The sequence below is a fragment of the Sceloporus occidentalis genome, unplaced genomic scaffold (genome assembly GCF_023333645.1).
Source record: "Sceloporus occidentalis isolate IW3139 unplaced genomic scaffold, rSceOcc1.0.p SCAF_5, whole genome shotgun sequence".
Lineage (NCBI taxonomy): Eukaryota > Metazoa > Chordata > Lepidosauria > Squamata > Phrynosomatidae > Sceloporus > Sceloporus occidentalis.
The window spans coordinates 25,635,209-25,656,125 of record NW_028316985.1 but is presented as its reverse complement, the minus strand read 5'-3'; the positions used below and the strand labels follow the sequence as shown (position 1 = coordinate 25,656,125).

Sequence of the window (20,917 nt, the reverse complement as noted above, 5' to 3'; positions counted from 1 at the left end):
CTGCATTAAAGCTCAGTGGAAACAGTTATAGGGGTTCTGCCATAAACAGCTATTGTAACTGTTGAGCTATGTATCCTTTGTAAATTTTATATTTTGAGAATAATCAGTGAAAAAATGGTAAACACTTTTTCTTTATTCTGTTGGGGTCTTTTCAGATACTGAACATAACTCTGGGCGGATTTAGAGCTGTCTTTCGTCAAGGTCCTGTGCATATTATTTTTGCCATTCGAGACAAACATGGATTTTTAAATGGGTCTGAAGTCAGTGAACTACTGAGAAACCTGTCTGTGGTAGAGTTCAGTTTCTACTTGGGGTTTCCTGTGCAACAGATTGCAGAACGTGAGTATTCACAAAACACAGTGATTTCTGCTTCCTCAAATGCCTGTGTTTGAATTATATTTAAATCTGAAATATTTTTGTTATCCTAACATTAAAAATTCTTTCAGTGTATATGGCCACTTTAGTTTACAGTGAGCCTGCACCATACGTGGCTCGCTATAGGCAGCTTTCAGCTTACTCGGAAGCCACTGGGAGAATGGGCAAATGATGCGTGCATCCGTGGTGCACGCCCCATTATATTTAATGGGGCTCGAGAATTGCTGCTTTTTGCCTTACGCGGGGGGTCCGGAACGGATCCCCTATGTAAGGCAAGGGCAGACTGTAATTCAATATGAAATAGAATTCAACCTTATGTTTGTTGTTGAACCCAGGAGGACTGAACCCTGTGGCTATTGTTAAGCTTTTTAAATAGTGCAGGACATCTAAACACAAATTTCTCAGAATGTGGTTTAGTTGGCCCCTTAAAAAACCAAGAGACATATTCCTGTGTTCTGAGCTTGGAAAAGTCACTTTTTGCACTATAAAATCCCCATGCTTGCTGAGGGTTCTGGGAGATAAACTGCTTAGTACATTGGTAAGCAGTATAGAAAGGTACTTGCTTGCTATTTGCATGCTGGTGTGAACCATTTAACACATGTGGAAAAAGAAATTGCATGTTGTAAGAAGAGAGAGAAATAATGATGAAATTATTTGACTGTAGAAGGGAAAGTGGAGGAAGGAGGGGTCTGGAAGCATGCTTGAGACTTAACAGATGTCTTTCATGGACTCCTGTCCATTTCATCAGATGCAATTACCATGTAAAGGAGACTTAGGAGCTATTGTTCGGCTTAAATAACCCGGTTTACCTCATCTGAATTCAAACCTAAATTAGGAGGCAGCCAGGTCCTACTACAAGGATTTTGCTGCCTAAGCCACTGAGAGAGTACAGCCCCACTACAGCCCAGGTCCCAGGTGAGCAACGGGAGTCTGATTTCGAAGCCAGGAGCTGTCTGACTTGGAAAAATGGCCACTGGAGCTTGCCTGGGACCCTGGCTACAGCTGGGCTGTACTCGTCCGGTGGCTTCAGCGGCAAAATCCTTGGAGTAGAACCTGGCTGCCTCCCGATTTAGGCTTGAATTCGGATGAGGTAAACCGAGTTATTTAAGCGGAGCGATACACTCCTTAGAATGAAATAAATCAGCTAGTCTTACAGGTGCTGCTAGATGCCTCCTTTCCCCTTGCTTTTCCTTCTTATGCTGAAACAGACTATCTCTTTGTGGGCTGTGGAAATTTTAAAATTTGAGCCAGAAGTTGTTTTCGTTTTCTCTAAGGGATAGAAACAGTTTTTGTTTTTTATATTAATATGGATAGCCTTAAGATCCCAGTAGGTAGGAGATTTGACCATTCTGCATATAAAATATCCAGCTTTCTAATTTTGTAATTTAGCTTTCTCTCCACTTTCCTCTCTCTCATAATATGCAATCATATAATAGCTCTGTGGAAATTTAATTAATATAGTTTAATGGTCAGAATGTAGCACTGGCAGTGATTATTATCTTGGTCAATTGACTTTCCCCGGGCCTTTGGCCAATTGGTTTTACTGTTTCAGTCTGAGTTATAAAATAGTCACTTGATTATGGGCTGTTACATTCTAGGTAGTTTAATACATATTTCCTAACCCATCCTGCTGTTTTACCCCCAGCTGTTTATTACCCCCAGCTGAACACATCTCATCTGATGAAATCTTCCTGGGTGAGAACAGGTACGTACAGAATAGCTTTCATGAAAACCTATTAGATGGATAATATAAAAAACCCATCATTAAAATATATTTGATTTTTCAAAATGGAGTCTGCAATTCTAAATGATGATGGGCAAACTATCTCACTTTGGTTTCTTGTGGGTTCGCCTTCGACTTCACATATCTTACTCTGGATTGATTCAGAAAAGAACCCAATTCTCCCCCTAACCCTCAAACTGGAAAGAATTTGGATCATTTTTTGAGCCAATCCAAGTCTCCAAAAATGAGAATCTATCAGCCCTCACACCAGCTGGACCAGTAGCATGAACAGTGTGAGTAACACTCCAAGAGAAAAACTGCCTAAACTACAAATCCCATTATTCCAAGAGGATGCACCCATGATATTTAAAAATGGAATAATAGCACTATAATTGTATAGTGTGAATAGGTGATATCATAGGATAGGATAAAAGATCTTGATATCATTAAACATATGTTTTGAGCTTCAGTTAATTTTTCAGAGTATGAAATTCAGATTTTTTAAAAAATACAGTCTAACAAATAAGGGAAGTGAGGAGGTTTCTGGAGCTTCTACAGCAGCTTTTTCAATGCAGATTGCAGCAGTAGACTTTATAGAAAAAAAGTTGTAATTTTTTTTCAGGGAATGCTTTTATTACAAGATTTGTCCTTTTATTGTATGGCCCAGAGACAAAGGGTGGGTCCTAAGATTTGGGAACACTATGTATGGAAGAAACTAAATAAAAAGGCACAATAATGCTTGGTTAATGAAGTAGATGTGTTCCTGGTCATTTCTCCTTTAACAGAAAATCTTGTACAAGAGGCAGAAATAACATGAAAAGAATAGGGATAGGTCCCTACACCACAAAAAAGAAGAGCAGTTCAATATGTTTCAGTAAACGTTGCATTCAAAACTATCAGTATTCACATGTGAAGTGAAACAACCAGATCAGGTAAGCCTTGAACAAGTAAACAAAAACATTTCAAAACTGCAAGAGACCAGTATGTGAAATCTTTTTCCAAAATGTATCCAGCAATGATTTCCCCCCCCCCTTTCATTAGCCCCCATTTCTACTTAGGATTTACATTTTGGTTGCCAAACTTATAGATTTATGCTTCATTACCATGTTTGGGGGGTAACTGGTAAGGCCAGCTTAATTGCTTCCCCCTTTTCTCTAGTTTTGGCATTTGGTATGCTCCATGAGGGATTCTGGAGACAGCTGTTGTTTGCCTTGATGGTTGTAGGCTGGCACACACAGCTACAGTAGGTTCAGCTAGACCAGAATCTCATTACTACCCAGCTCAAGCCTTTATTGCATTTAATGTAGACACACTGCTGCAACCTCATTCTAAAAGTCTCTCCAGCTCTCCTTCACTATCTTCTCAATGCAATGCTACTAAAAACATCCAGCTAGACAAAGGACAAGGAAGAAAAAAGGGGACTGGGAGGATTTCATATATACTGTTGGCTCTACTGCTGCAATCTGCATTGGAAAAGCTGATGTAGACTCTCCAGAAGGCTCTATAAAAATAACTTCTTCATCAGAGGCTATGTACACTCTATAATAGCCTGTATTTTTTTTAGTGGCAACACTATGTAGCGCCATCCTATGTAAATATGTATGTGTTATCATTTTTGTAACCCCCTTTTCTCTTTTTTAGTTAAAAGCATCTTTTCTGCAAAATGCTAGTGAAAGAGAACTACACAACAGTGAAAAAAATTGACCTTAGATATTTTATTTTTATATGCATTTAAATTATACATAAACTGGAATAATCACCCCTCTCCCAAAGATAGATTTTCTGTTAGAGTTCCTGACTGAGAGTGATTGAGCTCCCAAGGTGATGTTCTTAGATGCAGAATGTCTGGATGTGGTACATCCTGATCCTGTGCATGCTTTCTTGAAAAGAAGCCCCACTGTGTTCAGCCGTTATGTCTCAGTTTTGCAGCAATCATTTTGATGCATTTCCAACATAGAAACAATCACATGGGAGATGAGATATTGTAACAGGAAGCATGCTAGCATGAAGATTGCAAATATTCTTAGATAGGTATTTAAATGTAAAAAATTTACAAAATAAAATGTTTTAGAAAGCTATGGCATATGTTGTTTTATAACTGACTTGTATAATTCTCTGAATTATGAGGAGTAAGGTTAGGTATCACAAATGACTGAGTGAGAAGATCTTGCAGTTCAGGGGGGGGAAACTGGCATTTGGGAGAAAGTAGCCTAGGAATTGAAATTATGTTTTATTTATTCATTAAAATAGTTCTAGTGCACCCCTTATAAAATTATTTAAAAATCTCAGGGAGGCTTAGAAGTATAATATTTTGTTCCAGTTTTCTACCTTAGTAGTCTGCCTATTCCATTTTGCTGTTTCTGTTTCTCACTTTTTATAATATATGTAATTGCCTTTGCTGATGCACTAAAAGTCCTATAGTTACATTAAAGTCCTATACTATTAAAGTATATCTTTGTGTGTGTATATGTGTATGTCTGTCTGTCCATATATATCATCAAGAGAGGCTAGGCTATTTCTAAAAGAAATTCTCAAGACACAGCCTAGATGCTAAGGACTAGCTCTTTATTGTAGATTAAGACTCTGTGCAGATGGGCCAGGAAAGCACCAGCACATGCTCCTTACTTCCCCCCTGTTTCCCTGCTAGTGAGTGCACACCTGTTGTTGCCCTTGACTTGAAAACAGGGCACCTGAGAAACTGGGAAGCACTGTGGCAAACTCTGCGATTAAACTGACCCACATTTGAGGCTGTTTATCCTGGGATCGGGCCAGATCCGCATTCATTCTGCCAGTATCCAGCCCATTTCTTGCTCCAGAGTTTTTGCCTTCATCATCCAAACAAGAAACATGAGACTGGTTGGAACATGGGCCTTTTTGGCCTGTACAGACAGTCCTTAAGAAAAAGAGAAAAATCAAATGCAAATAAGGAAGAAATAATGTAAGCAACCTGATTATAGACTTCAACACATGTAATATATCACAATCATTAGTTATTGGTGGTGTATCTGCCCTCTGTTCTCAGTCTTCACATTTCTGCTCTGAGTGGTACTCCATTCACTGGATTGTGCAGATTGTCCATGATTTAAAGCTGCCTGTTCAAGTATTGTGTGTGTGTGTGCGCGCGCGCGCGCTTGCTTATATTCCTATGTGTTTATTTCAATGTAGTTATCTTGGGTGTCATCAACTGGAAAATTCAAGAGGAGGTTTTCCAGGCTGAAATGGAGAGGAAGCTGGCCCAATTGTTAAATGAGGCCCTGAGCAGAGGGCGGATATGGAAAAGGGCAACATTTGCTGGGAACAACGTTGTTCAGGTATATTCAAGTTGAAATCTAACTTGGGAGAGACTGAACATAAATCATATAAAATGTGCTGATCTGTGAACACCTCCCTCTGCTGTGCTGACCCAAATATTTTGAATTACATTTTATTGGTATTGCCGTCTTTAGAAACAGAGGCTTGTTTATAAAATTAACTGGCTTGCATAAGCAGAATTTGAATTACTAGGACTGAGTAGGGGTTTTAATTACTGTTCTTTTGTTATTACCTCAAGCAGAAGAATCCTCCCCTTTTTTTAATGTCTGCTTTCTTCTCTTGTTTTCTCAACTCCTCATTCTTCAAAGATAGTAAGAAAATGCTGGATATCTCCCCACCCAAACATATGATAAGCTGAAGTCAAATGTATTAGAAAATAGCAACTGATGAATGTTTCCATGGACTCAAACACAGAGTATGTAATTTAACAGAATATTTCAGCACATTTATTCTCCTGACACACAAAAATACACACATTTTGTTATGCTCTTCATTGTCATTCAACTGCAAGTTATTTCCTGTTACTCATAAGAGGAAACATTGGCCTTGAAGAAATAGCAATTGGTGACCTTTTCTACAAAGATGTAGCGGAGGCATAGAAATATTATATTTGGGACTAGAAAACTATTTCCTATGTCTCAAAATCCATGTTAATATGAGGTCTGTAAGGGGAGGGGGGATGAATATGTTATTTTTCTTTCCTCCAGACTTGGTCAGGGTACCTTAGTACCTTTGTCCCTGATCCCCACTTGGCTGAAGGGGAATGGCCTCTGCTTGTATTGATATCCCTCTAGACCAACTTAACAGACAACAGAAACATCTAAGACAAAATGTAGGCCTGTGACTCTTACTTTACTTCTCCTGTATGTTTTTTACATATTGAAAGTTTGCATGGTTTATTTTCTGCATTTTAGTTAGCCGATAAAGGTTGCACTCTTTTATGGATTTTGTATTTTGTTGTATTTTCCTGCATGGCCAACACAGCTACCTACAAATAGATTTACCAAATATTCTCACTGGAGTCCTTCTCAAAATGGCAATAGAAGGTGACACTTCTGATTGGCATTTTGGGAATGACTTGGATGACAGTAGAGGTATTTGAGAGCACTGTTAGCAATGTATGGCCTATGGGGGGTGTTGAAGCGGGGGGGAAATTGGCCTCCTTTTAGTTTCTCACCTATGGGCAACTGATTCCATCATTCCCAGGCAGAGTAGTCAGTGGTGTTGAAAGCTGGAAGTTGCTTTCCAGCACCATTTTGAGGGCCATACTTTGCCCAACCAAGACATAGTCAGCTGAGGCTGGTTTAAATCTTTCCTTGACTCTGGAGGACATGGGAGCATGGTTTCAGTAACTCTAAACCCTGCTTTTAGCATTTCATGTATGTTAGACTATTATGTGGTAAGTTACATTTGTTTTGCTTTACTAGATACTATTTTATTAGCTCTCAGAGTGGCTTATTTTGCCCATTTGGTGAGATATAAATGCAAAGAGTGAATAAATAAACTGGATATTTATGGCACACACACATAAGTGAGGCAGTGAAGTATTCCCTGTGCTGGATGAGATGCATACTGCTTATAATGCAGCATAGGAGTCCTTCATATTTAAGTCCTGCTTCAGTTACATTTTAGCAGTGGAGATACAGTAAATCCATCTGAATCACTCAAAGAGATTTTTAGTAGTGGTATTCATGGGTTTTAAATGTGCAGTGATGATAATCAAAAATGATGGAGCTGTCACAAACTATGTATAATAAAATCCTAGTTATCCTCACTTTATGTCCACATACCATTTTCTTTATCCTCAATCACATTTTAGTGTTTGAGCTTCAGTTGGTATAAAGAGAGTTTGGCATGGGAAGGATATCAGATTATAAATCAGAGCCAAAAATACATTTTCCAAAAAACATAATTTCTTGTTGATAATAAGAACATAGAATTGAGTTGTCTTTTCTTGTTAGAACATCTAAGTCAAGGTTTGCATAGTTAACACTGATAGCACAGGCTCCAATAACTTTTAAAGCCAAAGATTTGTCAGTGATCCCATTATAAATTTGACATTTTGAGACGTGATGTAATGAAGCTAATGGATAATAAATTAATTAAATGTATCCTTAACCTTATATAACATTTATTCTCCTTGAGATTTTTCATTTTGATAATATAACAGATGGTAAAGAGAATTTAACTTTATCAAAACATCTCAAACATAAGAAGATTATTTTCATATGAAATGAATGCAATACTGCTTCAGTCCTACATGATTCTGCAGTATTTTTTGGGGGGGGGGCGGGGGGTGCAGTATCCTATATTTCCCCCTACTCTCTGCATCGGCTTAGGATATCATTTGCCTGCATTTGATGAGTCTGGCTCTTGGCTATGAACATTTATGACAAAATGAATTTATTTTACTCTTTACAGTGCCTTGGGAATCTTCAGTGTTTTTACAGAAATGTATTTTACCAATCAATATTTTTAGATCACATTTTCTGACTAGAACATTCCGCTGCCTGGTTTTAACCAAATGTCACAAGGGAAATAGCCAATCTTTCATTAGACTGAATTTTGCAAAAGTAGAGGAATGAAAAGTATCATCTAAAATTTTAAGTGGCCATTCATCAGGAAAATATCTTGAAGGTAACTTAGCACACATTCTGTGAACCAAACGATTGCATTAAAAACTGAATCATAAGAGCCTTTGATAATAAATGTTGTCTTGGAGTGCCTTCCGAATTTGTGACAATGGCCAAGGGCCCACTGAGATGACACTGAAGTCATGCTAAATCCAAAGCCCTCTCAACCTAGCAGCTGCAAATTACTTAAGAATACCTTCACCTTAGTCTAACTGCTGGCATCATGACTCTGTCCCTGGGGTTGAGGAGATTTGAGTGTGGCTTAACTCAGCTCCACTTTCATCCCATTCTCTTGCTCCATTTTGGCTCTTTTGCAGGGCAGAATTTGGGCAGCAGAACAGTTCTGTTGGTAGATCTCTGAGATCAGCCAGGAGAAGAGCACTTCTGCTATCAGAAGAAGCTTGTGCCTCATCTTAGCGAGTGTATCTGTGATTTAGGACAGCACTGCACTATTAACCAGGCATGGATTAAAATAATTTAAAAAAATAAATTATTTTTATCCCACCTCACTATCAGGATTGAGGTGTCTTACAACCATAGAAAAGCATACATTACAAACATAATCCCATTATCCCCTCCATCCTTTAAACACATAATAATCCCTACACAACAATAATAAATAGCATATAACATTAATTGAAACAATAAAATAATCATTAAAGTAAGACAGGAAGATGGGCTTCTAGGGGTATTCAATATGATGGCCCATTTCAGCGGGTGACCAAGTTAGTTACTCAGGGAAGGCCTGTCGGAAGAGATCCGTCGTGACAGCCTTATTAAAGCTATCAAGACTGGTGATATGCTGGATCCCCTCTGAAAGGCCATTCCATAATCTGGGAATGGCCGATGAAAAGGTCTTCTCGTCTTCGTAGGCTGCAGTAAATTTTCCCAGAGGACCTAAGTGCGGAAGAAGGCGATCCTGCAGATAGGTTGGACCCAAGCCATGAAGGGCTTTCATTAAAATGAAATATAAAATAGTTGTTTTCAAGACTGATTGTGCTGAAAGTTAAATGACAGTGGGCAGATTTCAGAAATAGACAGACAGGGATCCAGGTGGCTAGAACTAGATGATTTGGTCTGAAAGGATGGCTCAGAACACTCATATTGTTTACAGTTCAAAATGGGGGAGAGTGAACTCTGCAAGTTCAGATGGCTTCAAGAATTGTGTATCCTTTCCCCAGCCTTCTGCTAGTTGGGAAAGTAGAGGGAGAAAGCAATGACAATAGAGATTATCACACCAGGGCCAATACCACAACAAACATGTTATTTGAAGATAATGGAAGCATAGCACTATAGCAATGTATATTTTCACACAGTTGCACAATTGTGCGACAATGACAAGATAAAAATGATTGAGGAGCACAGTTGCATTCTGCACACATCCATTCTTGTATTATTATTGCAGCATTATTGAACATTCCATTTTAAATGGAACATGCATAAGAAATGGAAAATCAGGGAAATCACCAAAGAGGAATTCAGACAAATAGTGGGCACGTGTAGGGATAAAGTCACAAAAGCTAAATGAACTCAGGCTTCCTAGAGAAATTAAGAACAACAAAAAGGGCTTTTTTGGGTATGTCCACAGGAAAAGGAAGAAGAAGGAAACGGTAGGGTCACTGCATGGAGAAGACAGCAAAATGCTAACAGAAGACAGAGAAAAAGCAGAATTACTACACTCCTTCTTTGCCTCAGTGTTCTCAGAAAAGACAAAGGGTGCTCAACCTCAGCAAAATGGAGCAAAGGACAGAACAGGGGAAATTCAGCACAGAATAAGTAAAGAGATAGTACAGGAATACCTGTTTAATGTAAACAAATATAAGGCTTCAAGACCAGATGAACTACATCCAAGGGTATTAAAAGAACTGGCAAATGTAATATTGGAGCCATTGGCAATAATCTTTGAGAACTTCTGGAGGACAGGAGAAGTCCCAGCAGACTGGAGAATGGCAAACAATTATCGTCCAGTTAGTCTGACATCTATACCAGGAAAGATTCTAGAGAAGATCATTAAACAGAGAGTCTGTGAACATCTAGAAAGCAATGCCCTAATCCCAAAAAGTCAACACGGGTTTCAGAGAAACAAGTCATGCCAGACAAATCTAATCTCTCTCTCTCTCTCTCTCTCTCTCTCTCTCTCTCTCTCTCTTTTGTTAAAATTACCAACTTGGTAAATGAAGGGAATGCTGTGGATATAGTATACAGTGCGCCCGTGTTATACACGGCTTTGAGTATATGGTGAAGCCACGCAGGAGCGCATGAGGCACAAGGGGTGGCACGTGCCATTTGGATGAATGGGGCGTGTGCTGCCATGCCACTGCATGCACAAGCCCCATTCACTTGAATGGGGCTTGAGCATGCGTGGTATTTGGCTTACGCAGGGGGGGTCCGGAACGGATCCCCCGCGTAAGCCAAGGGCACACTCTATCTTGATTTCAGTAAGGGTTTTGACAGGGTTCCCCATGACATTCTTGCAAACAAGCTAGTGAAATGTGGGCTAGACAAGGCAACTATTACATGGATTTGTAATTGGTTGACCGGCTGAACCCAAATGGTGCTCAACAATGTTTCATTTTCATCCTGGAGAGAAGTGACCAATGGGGTCCCACAGGGCTCTGTCCTGGGCCTAGTGCTATTCAACATCTTTATCAATGACTTAGGTGACAGAACTGGGTGTATACTTATCAAATTTGCAGATGACACCAAATTAGAAGGAGTAGTTAATACCCCAGAGGACAGGATCAAAATTCAAAATGACCTGAACAGACTAGAAAGCTGGGCCAAAGCTAACAAAATGAATTTGAACACGGAGAAATGTAAGGTACTGCACTTAGGACAGAAAAATAAAATGCACAGATAGGATGAGTGACACCTGGCCGAAAGAAACTACATGTGAAAGGGATCTGGGAATCCATGTAGACCACAAATGGAACATGAGTCAGCAGTGCGATGCAGCAGCTAACAAGACCAATGTGACTTTAGGCTGCATCAATAGAAGTATAGTGTCTAGATCAAGGGAAGTAATAATGCCACTCTATTTTGCTCTGGTCAGGCCCCACCTGGAATATTGTGTTCAGTTCTGGGCACCACAATTTAAAAAGGATGTGGAGAAGCTGGAGCATATCCAGAGGAGGGCAACTAAAATGTTGAAGGGTCTGGAAACCATGCCCTATGAGGAATGACTTAGAGAGCTGGGTATTTTTAGCCTGGAGAAGAAAGGGTTAACAGATGAAATGATAGCCCTGTTTAATATTTGAAGGGATGTCATATTGAGGAGGGAGCTAACTTGTTTTCTGCTGCAGAGACTAGGATCCCAAGCAATGGATGCAAGCTACAGGAAAAGAGATTCCACCTGAACATTAGGAGGAACTTCCTGACAGTAAGGGCTGCTCAACAGTGGAACAAACTCCTCAGAGTGTAGTGGAGTCTCATTCCTTAGAGGTTTTTAAACAGAGGCTGGATGACCATCTGTCGGGGATGCTTTGATTGAGATTTCCTGCATGGCAGGGGGTTGGACTGAATGGCCCTTGCGGTCTCTTCCAGCTCTATGATTCTATGATTTCACGCATGCACCAGCGTGACTGTGCATGTTGGAAAAGCATGAACAATTTAAAATTGATATATTTCAGAACATTATTTTTATACAATTCAAAGAAAATCATGCCCTGCACTTCAAAATAACATAGAAATCCACTCCAAAACTGATCCTAGCAATGAAAATGAATTGTGTGTATCTAAATGCACTCTGGGAAAAGGTCCCAGATTGCTCAGCGATAGCGCAAATGAAGCACTATCGGCAAGCTATTCACAGGGATTCCCCATGAATAAGAAGTTACAGGAGCATTCCAGGTTGTTAACAGGAGAAGTACAGGATGAGTGTGATGTCGTGTGGAAATATCACACAATCACACAGTCATGACGGGAGCATTCTGTTTTTCTCCCATTTCTTATCCCCATGTGATAATCTCCAATGAGATAGAGAAAGGGATAGACACCATTGCTGTCAAGATTACTCCCACCCCTGGTTTAAAACAGTGGTTTGAAGTTGATTTGTTTCAGATCAACTGGACATATAACATTAATTATAGTTTATTAGTTTGGATGAAAAGCAAAAGTAGAAATGAGAGTTCCCAAAAAACATAGTGGGAGCAGGAGACTGGAAAGGGAGTGTGAGAGCCCAGGTCACGCTTTAGCTCATTCACATTGTTCTAAATTATGGTTCAGCATGATGTGCAAATACAACCAAAGCTTGCTTTCTGAAAAACAACAAAACAAAAGGAAGTGGCAGAGGAAGGTAATTGATTCTGTTACTTGCTTTCATACTGGTATAATTATAATAATATGGTAATACTGGTTTGAGAAAGGTGGGATTCTACAATGTATACAAGGTTTTTAATTGAAAACTTCTAAATGTTGATTTGTCTTTTCAGATTGTGAATATGTCACGTTTAGAGGAACCTGACAACCCGGTTATGCTGGTTTATTTTGTGGAGGATCAAGATGGTGAAAGACTTGGTGCTGTGAAGACAGCTGATCTGATTAACAGAGTGGATATCCAAAGGGCTGCCATCATTCTAGGATATCGTATTCAAGGTCCAGTGGCTCAGCGTGAGTTCTCCTAAGAAATATACACATAACTAATGGGGATAAATTAGCTAGATAAAAGCAACTTTTTTCTAAGTGACCCCTTAACCACATTCAACTGTTGCAGGAGCAATTTGTCTGTTTGTTCACTCTGAGGTTATGGAGGATCTGAACAAGCTTCTCCTTCCTTAGAGCATGTGGAATTGTGGCAGTACCTACCATAATGAAAAGTTTATAGGCTTCCCTATAAAAGAGAGTCCTTTAAGAGATTCTGTTGTTAATAGTCCTGCTCAGGCCTTGCAGACTCAAGGCTTTGGCTACATTGATTGAGTCAATCCATGTTTAATGTGATCTTCCTCTTTGCCTACCACCTTTCTGAGCATTGTCATCTTTTCCACTGAGTCATGTTGTGTTGTGTCCAAAGTACACTAGCTTCAGTTTAGTCACTTTGGCTTCTAGTAAGAGTTAAGAATAATAGAGTCTTAGAGATGGAAGAGACCCCAAGAGCCATTCGGTCCAACCCCCTGCCATGCACAATCAAAGCATTCCCAACAGATGGCCATCCAGCCTCTGTTTAAAGACTTCCAAAGAGGGAGACTCCACCACACTCCAAGGGAGTGTGTTCCACTGTCAAACAGCTCTTACTGTCAGGAAGTGTTGAGGTGGAATCTCTTTTCCTGTAGTTTGAAGCCATTGGTCTGGGTCCTATTCATTGGATTTGTTTTATGTGTCTGGCATGGTATAGAGGTTTGCGTGTTGGACTAGACTGGAGACCAGGGTTCAAATCCTTGCTCAGCCATGGAAATCCACTGGTGACTTTGGGCAAGTTACACACTCTCAGCCTCAGGGGATGGTGATGGCAATACATTTGAAGAAATTTGCCAAGAAAACCCCATGATAGTGTCACCTTATGGTCTTGGTAAGTTGGAAATGACTTGAAGACACACAACAATATTGTCCTTTTGACAAACCATTGTATCTGTAGAACTCTCCTCCAACACCATATTTTAAATGAGTTGATTTTTTCCCCTGTCAGCTTTCTTCACTGTCCAACTTGCACATTCATACATAGAAACTGAAGGGGAAAAAAACCTCAGCCCTCTTGCGCCACAAATGCTTTATTCCCAGATGCGATCATCCATGGCTTAAAATTTTTTTAAAAATACAAATTCCAAAAAGCAAACCATGATTTTACCATTTTATATAAGGGACACCATTTTACTACATCATTATATTTCATGAGACTTGTGCATCCACGGATTTTGGTATCCATGGGAGGGGCGTGTGTCTGGGAACCAAACCCCAGCAATACCAAGTGCCCACTGTACTATGGCATGGGATGATCCTGACTCTGGTATTCTTTGAAGATCTTATCTAACCTTTCAGAGCTGCCCATCGAAGTCTCAATATTTTTTTTATTTCCTGGTGACAGTCTTCATTTTGAGTGATGACTGAGCGAAAGGTATAGAAAATCTTTAACAGTTTTGATATCATCGTCATCAACTCTGAAGTTCTAAAAGAGATAGCAGTGTGTATGAAAAGGAAAATGGGGGGGGGGAGATGGGGGGAGAATATAGCATTTAGAATTCAACTTTGAGACTAAATGGTTTATTTAGCATGATCTAAAAGGTAAAATAAATCAATTAATCTCAAAGGTGCTGCACGATTCCCCCCCTCCTTTTTTATTTTTATGTTTAAACTTACATAAATCTTCTGTGAATTCTGCTTTTTGTTTTCTTAATATTCATTTGCCCTTTCTTTCTTAACTTTCCTCAAGGAGATTGTTCCAAGTGCTTGCTAGTTACTTCAGTAATTTGATTCTCGGTCGGGGTTGATATTTCTTCCTTCTGTGATCACCCCCTCCCCCAAGTTTAATCCTGCCTTCCTTATTATGTTTTCTGTATATAAATTAAACAAATAAAATGATAAAATGCACCTTTGACATCCTTGCCAGTTGAAAACCATTCTGTACCTCCATATTCTGTCCTGACACTGGACACTGAACAGGACCGTCAAATATTGTGGCACTACCATTTTATTTAGAGCAATTTATAGTTTTATGTGCAGTCAAAGGCTTTGCTGTGGTCTATAAAGCACAGGCTGATTTAGTTCTGAAAATCTTTTTTGAACTCCTCATCAGTGTTATCCTTTCTGATGACCTAATCATATAATAGGCTCTATATTGATCATTTAGCATCTCTATTCTTACTTTAAATCTATCTGTTAAATTTACCTTTCATTTCCTGAATTTTGTGAAAGAAGTCTATAGTCCTACAATTTTGTTATGTTAATTTATTTCTTTGCACTGATTATCTTAATAGTTTCTTTGTCCATGCATATAGATAAATGAACAGTTACATTCAGGATTCTGACCTTGTTTCTGTTACTGTTTGCTTTTGCTTCTCATCTGTCTTTAATTGTTTGAAGAATTACATCAATCATCTGATGTGGGTTTTTCTTCCTTTTTGCCTACAGAAACTTGCTGCATTCTTGCCTGATAATTTCCTGTTTCTTTGTCTACAGATCCTCTGGTTTATGGTCAGGTTTAGTAGTGCAAATTTGTTCTTTACATGGTTTTTTCAATTCTACAAGGATATTCCTGTGTTCTGACATTATGATTGACTTAATGCTCTTCAGTTTTAATTTTTTATATTAGCAGTTCATGATCTTTGCCAAAGTCTAGCTCACTGTTTATACAGAGATAATGAAGCTTCTCCATCTTTTTCTTCCAGTTATGTAGTCAGTTTGATTTCTGTATTAGCCATCTGATGATGTCTGTGTATAAAGTCTTCTGATTTCTTGCCTGAAGAATGTTTTTTCAGCAAACTTTTGACTTCATAAAATTCAATAATTTGTTCTGCTTTGTTTATGTGTGTGTGTGTTGCTTTCAAATTGCTTGTTGACTTATGGCGACCCCAATAATTTCATAGTGTTTTCTTAGTCAAGGAATGCTCTAAAGTTGTTTTGCCAATTCCTTTCTCTGATATATAGCTTACAACACCTGGTATTCATTGGTGGTCTCCCAACCAGGCTGTAATCAGGGCTGACCCTGCTTAGCTTCCAAAATCAGACAGGATTTGTTTCTTTACCCTAGCCCAAATTTTTCAATATTTGGTTCTTTCCTTCTTTTGAATTCCAATCACTTATGATGATCAACATGTCCTGGTGTTTCTGATCAATTTATTTGTGGATGCCCACACAGAATCTTTCAATTTCATCTTTAGCATTCTCAAAAGCAGCATAAACTAGGTTATATTGATGGGCTTTCCCTGCATTTTTATCAATACCATTCAGTTAGACTTTGAAGTATATACTCAACTGGTTTTGCTACATCACCCCTTACTATTAATACCATCCTGTTTCTTTTTAGATTGTCATTTCCAAAGTAAAACACTATATAATTATGTGACTGAAAAGGTCCTGTTGTAGTTCACTTACACCAAACATTGTAATGTTTCTTGTGTTCTAATTTTTGACTAATTCTTGATTGATGCTTCTCACACTCCATTTTCCTATTATATGTGTTGTGCAGCTTCAGATTTTCCTTTCACATTTGAACATATCAGCAGCTGAAAATCCTTTTGGTTTGGGTCCAGTTAGACACAGCACTATTAATACCTAGTCTTTGCTTTTTCCCAGTAGTTGTTCAGTTGCCCTCTAACCTGCCGTTCTTGTCTTTCAACTCCACTGTAGATGATTTCATAATAGGATTTGTAAGGTATAAGACATTCAGAAGAGATTTATTTTTAACTTCTTCTGTGCAGTACCTACCTGAGCTAGCTACCAAATCCTCTGACAACATCACATCCTACCCTTAATATTGACCTGTAACTTCTCTTCTGGTGGTTCTGTACGCCTTCACCATTAGAACTATCTGTTCTCTTTTGTTGGGAGGGGATGGATTAATCATAATTTCTGTTTCCAGTTTGGGCATTCCACCTTAGGGAACTCATCTTTGAGTCTAAAATTTTGATACAATCTGGTCTGAGATTACTGTCATCTTCACTGACACACTCAAACCCTGTCATCATGTTAAGATATGCACCTGAGACGGGGTGAGGTAACTTACTATTTCTTAAATGGGTGTCTTTATTCACCTGTTACGCACTGCATTTGAGCCTGTTGTGGGGTGGATGACATTAACCTAATTTATAGAATAGACTATGTTATTTAATGCAGTCAAATCTAGGGAGTAAAAGACTTGAGGGGGGTCAATGGAAATCATATTTAAATATCACTTTAAATTAAGAAATTATTAAAGACACTGTAACTTCCCACAAAAGTATTTGGAGTAACAAGACATTAGAAACATGCTTCTTACTTTCTATCCCTTGATTTAAATGACATTTTCTTTGGCAGTTCATTATGAATAGGATTGTACTTTCTGTCCTTTTTGTACACTTATATAATGTATCAGCTATCTGTCAGAATTAATTAGTGATTTCAGTAAATATCACAACATGGAAGGAGGAGAAACATGAGGAAAACATATACAACAATATGGAGTGGAGCTGCCCTTAAATTAAAAATAACTTCAAACAGCAGGGATTTGCAGACTATATTAGAAGATTCACATTTACTAAGCCCTGCAGTGTTTAGTATCATGTGGGGTTTGGTTATACAATCACTTAACAGAAAATAAATTCTCGCTTTTAAAATTTTACTTTTGTGTCCTGCTTTTTTTTTATCAAGAAGCCTTTTTTTAAAAAAAGAAGCAGTATGCTTTCTTTGTAGTCAGTGGCTTCAGGGCAAAAGTTATTTTTATTTCATTAATGAGTACAATTTCATCCTATCTTCCCACCCAAGGATTTCATAGTAAAATACACAATTTTCCCTCCTTTCACACTTTATCTTCCCAACAACTCTGTAAGATAGGTTAGGCTGGAAAAAAATGGTCCATGGTCATGATTGAGTTTTGTGGCCTTGGAACCAAACCTCCCAGGTCCCAATTCATACCCACTTACCACTAAGCCACAAATGCTTTAACCTTAAAAGCAAATAAAAGGACAACATAACTGATTGTGGGCTTCCCAGTGTCTTGTCTGATTTGCCTGAGGCAGTGCAACAAATGACGTTCCCTCAGTACCCCCTGTTCAGTCACATAGAACCTAGGGCCATGTTATTTTGGAGGGAGAAAGTCCCACAAGCACCGTTACGCTTAGGTGTGAAACAAACCGGTATAAAAATCTGGCTTCCCAGTGTCTTGGGGACATGGTGTATAGACGATGCATTTCCCCAAGATGCCTGGATGCCAACATCAAGCCACCAAACTGTCCCGACATGGGCCGGCTTCCAGGTGCTCTGGCAGTGCAGTGTTTAGATGCCATACACCACTGGAAGCAGGCTTCCAACTGCAGCGGGGAGGAAAAGCTGGCATTTTGCCAGTGCAAAAAGGAGCAGGTGTTGCTCTTTTTTTTCAGCTAGCAAAATGGCGAATTGGGGTTGCGGCGTGCAGTTGCTGCAGCCCCAATCCACCTTCAGAATGGTTGTCTTAAAGCTGTCCCTTTGGGGTGATCTGTTTCACCCCTTAGTTTCAGTAAATATAGTGAGATATATATTTCACTAATTTTAATAATGTTAAGTGCAATCTACACACATTTCCTGGTATACCAGTGGCTTGCCTCAGCAAACCTCAACAAAACATATATTCAGTTAAAGCCTGGTTCCTGGCCTCTGCAGTCTCCTTTAATGCAGCTACAACTGATTAAAGTAGTCTGTGGCTGCATCTGCACTGCAGAAGTAATCCATGTTGACACCACTTTAACTACCATGGCAAAATGTATTGAATTCTGGAAACAGTAGTTTTGTGAGACATTTAGTTTTCTCTGTCAGAGAGCTCCGGTGCCCCAAACAAACTATGATTCCCAGAATTCCATAGCATTGAGCCATGGCAGTTAAAACTGTGTCAACCTGGATTAATTCTGCAGTGCAGATGCAGCCATAATGCCTTTCAGAGAACCACAAGACCAAGATGCCCATTTTCTAGTGACAGTAGTTGCAACTACTGTGTGCGTGTATGTGTATGCCTTCAAGTCACCTGGCAATTTATGACAACACCATGAATTTCATAGTGCTCCTTAGGACTACTCAGGGGTGGTTTTGCCAGTCCCTTCTTCTTAGCACCTACGATTCATTCATGGGTCTCACATCAGGAATGGCTCTGCTTAGCTTCCAAGATCAGACAGGATCTGGTGTCCTTAGAGCTGTGTATGGCACCTGTGCCCTCTCTGGCACACAAAGCCAGCTGTGAGGCAAATAGGGGTTGGGGGCCTCATGTGCATGCTTAGTCTGGCTCCTTGTTGCGGATTGGTTTACCTAGGGAGAACTGGACCACAGCAAGGAGGAGTGGGGAGGCACATGCAACCAGCCTGACTCCTTGCCACAGCCCAGTTCTCCCATAAGAAACCGAGCCGCAACAAGGAGGGGCCATGCACAGGTTTTCCAGCCAGAAGTTCCACCCCTGCTGGCTGGAAGTACAGCCTTTTACTATGGAATTCTGGAAACTGTAGTGTTGTAAGGTGCAATGAGACCATCCATGGGGTTTTCTTGGCAAGATTTTTCAGCGGACGTTTGCCTTTGCCATCCTCTGAGGCTGAAATAGTGTGATTTGCTCAAGGTCACCTGAGTGAGTCTACATAGCTGGGCTGGGACTCGAAATCAGAGTAAAGAGTCCAGTCCTAAAACCACTACACCACTTGGGCTGTGGGCCATTGGAAATGGGGTTAATGCACCTGCCTTTTCAGTTCAAATGTAGTCAAGGCTTGGAGTGAGGGTGAGTGAGTATGCTGTGTCTTACGTAAACACAGAAAAACCACCAGTGGTTTCCAATTTTTTAGTTGTTGTGTGCCTTCAAGTCATTTCCAACTTATGGCGACCTTAAGGCAAACCTATTGTGGGATTTTCCTGGCAGGTTTCTTCAGAGGAGGGTATGACTTGCCCAAGGTCTCCCAGCAGGTTTCATGGGCAATTGGGTTTCTTCAGAGGAGGTTTGCCATTACCTTCCTCTGAGCCTGAAAGAGTGTGACTTGACTAAGGTCTCCCATGGCCAAGCTGGGATTCGAACTCTCCAGAGTTGCATACTCAAACTGCTGACTCTCTTTGTTCTTGTTATTGTGTTATGCCTTCTGTGCTTTATTATGGTTGTTGTTACTGTTGTTGTGTACCTCCAAGTCATTTCCAACTTATGGGCCCAGAGCACCCTCCCTCCCTTCTGAGCGCCGGTTCCTGGCAACTCTAAGGTGAAACGATCATGGGGCAAGCTTCGTCAGAGGGTGATTTCCACTGCCACCCTCTGAGGCCGAGAAAGCATGACTTGTGTATGTGTGGTGCCTTCAAGTCATTACTGACTTATGGTGACCCTAAGGTGAAACTATCATGGAGTTTTCTTGGCAAATTGCATCAGAGGGGAGTTTGCTATTGCTAGCCTGAGGCTGGGAGAGTGTGCCTTGGTTTTTTTCCCTGGAAGTCCCACCCCAGAAGGCAAAAGTCCCACCCCCAGACATCCAGCCCCAGGAAGGTGGAAGTCCTACCCAAGAAAGTCCTATCCCCAGTACCATCACTGCCTTAGGGTATTTAGGTCCAGTAGCTACTATGACGAGCAGTTAAAGCCTGTAGTGTTGGTATGTTGTGGCTCCCAAGCTGGTTATAGCTTGGCTGGAGAAAATGTGCATGGTCAGAACACTGTGGTTCAGGACTGGAGAACCTTTAGCTCTCCCAAAAATTTTTTATCATGGGACCTACTGAATGGATAGAAACTGAAAGCCCTAATCTCTGGAGAGCCACAATGTACCCCACTGCAATGTAGCAGGATTGTGAATCTTTTCTATCCATGTGCAAAAGAAATGGGGAAACTTGTGAATGTAGATCTTCATCACTCCTTTTGGTTTGTTGAATCACACTCCCTTTCTGAAAGGAAATTCTTATTCTGCATCTTGTGTGTAACTCTTTAAGAAACCACTACAGCAGCACAAAGTCTCTCAAATGTGGAACTAGTGAAAGAATGTAATCCTGGCAGATAATGCCAACGCATATTATAAGGATTGGGGGAATTTACGTAACTGGCTTTATTTTTCTTTATAGACAGCAAAAGATTTTGGTATTAATGGAGCAAGATTATGGTTAATAAATACATGTTTATTTTATAAAACTGTTAAGGATTTGTTTTGCATGGGTTTTAGCTCCCCCAAATCCTACATTTGTAAGACTCGCTATGTTAAAGAAGCCAAGTAAGCCTTTAAGCTTGTTAGGTATGTCTGTTTATTAATATATTATGATATTTATTGTATTCAGA

General features: G+C 39.8%; 1 protein-coding gene across 2 annotated transcripts in view; it reads left to right on the top strand.

Annotated features, from left to right (window-relative positions):
- Positions 1-20,917, top strand: part of KIAA1549 (KIAA1549 ortholog) — a 165,080-nt gene that overhangs the window by 102,544 nt on the left and 41,619 nt on the right. For both annotated transcript variants that reach the window (XM_089527932.1, XM_089527931.1), the window contains exons 6-9: positions 156-339; positions 2,021-2,080; positions 5,264-5,409; positions 12,474-12,651. In XM_089527932.1, the coding sequence (XP_089384058.1) occupies positions 156-339; positions 2,021-2,080; positions 5,264-5,409; positions 12,474-12,651 (568 nt within the window). The remainder of the gene's footprint in view (positions 1-155; positions 340-2,020; positions 2,081-5,263; positions 5,410-12,473; positions 12,652-20,917) is intronic.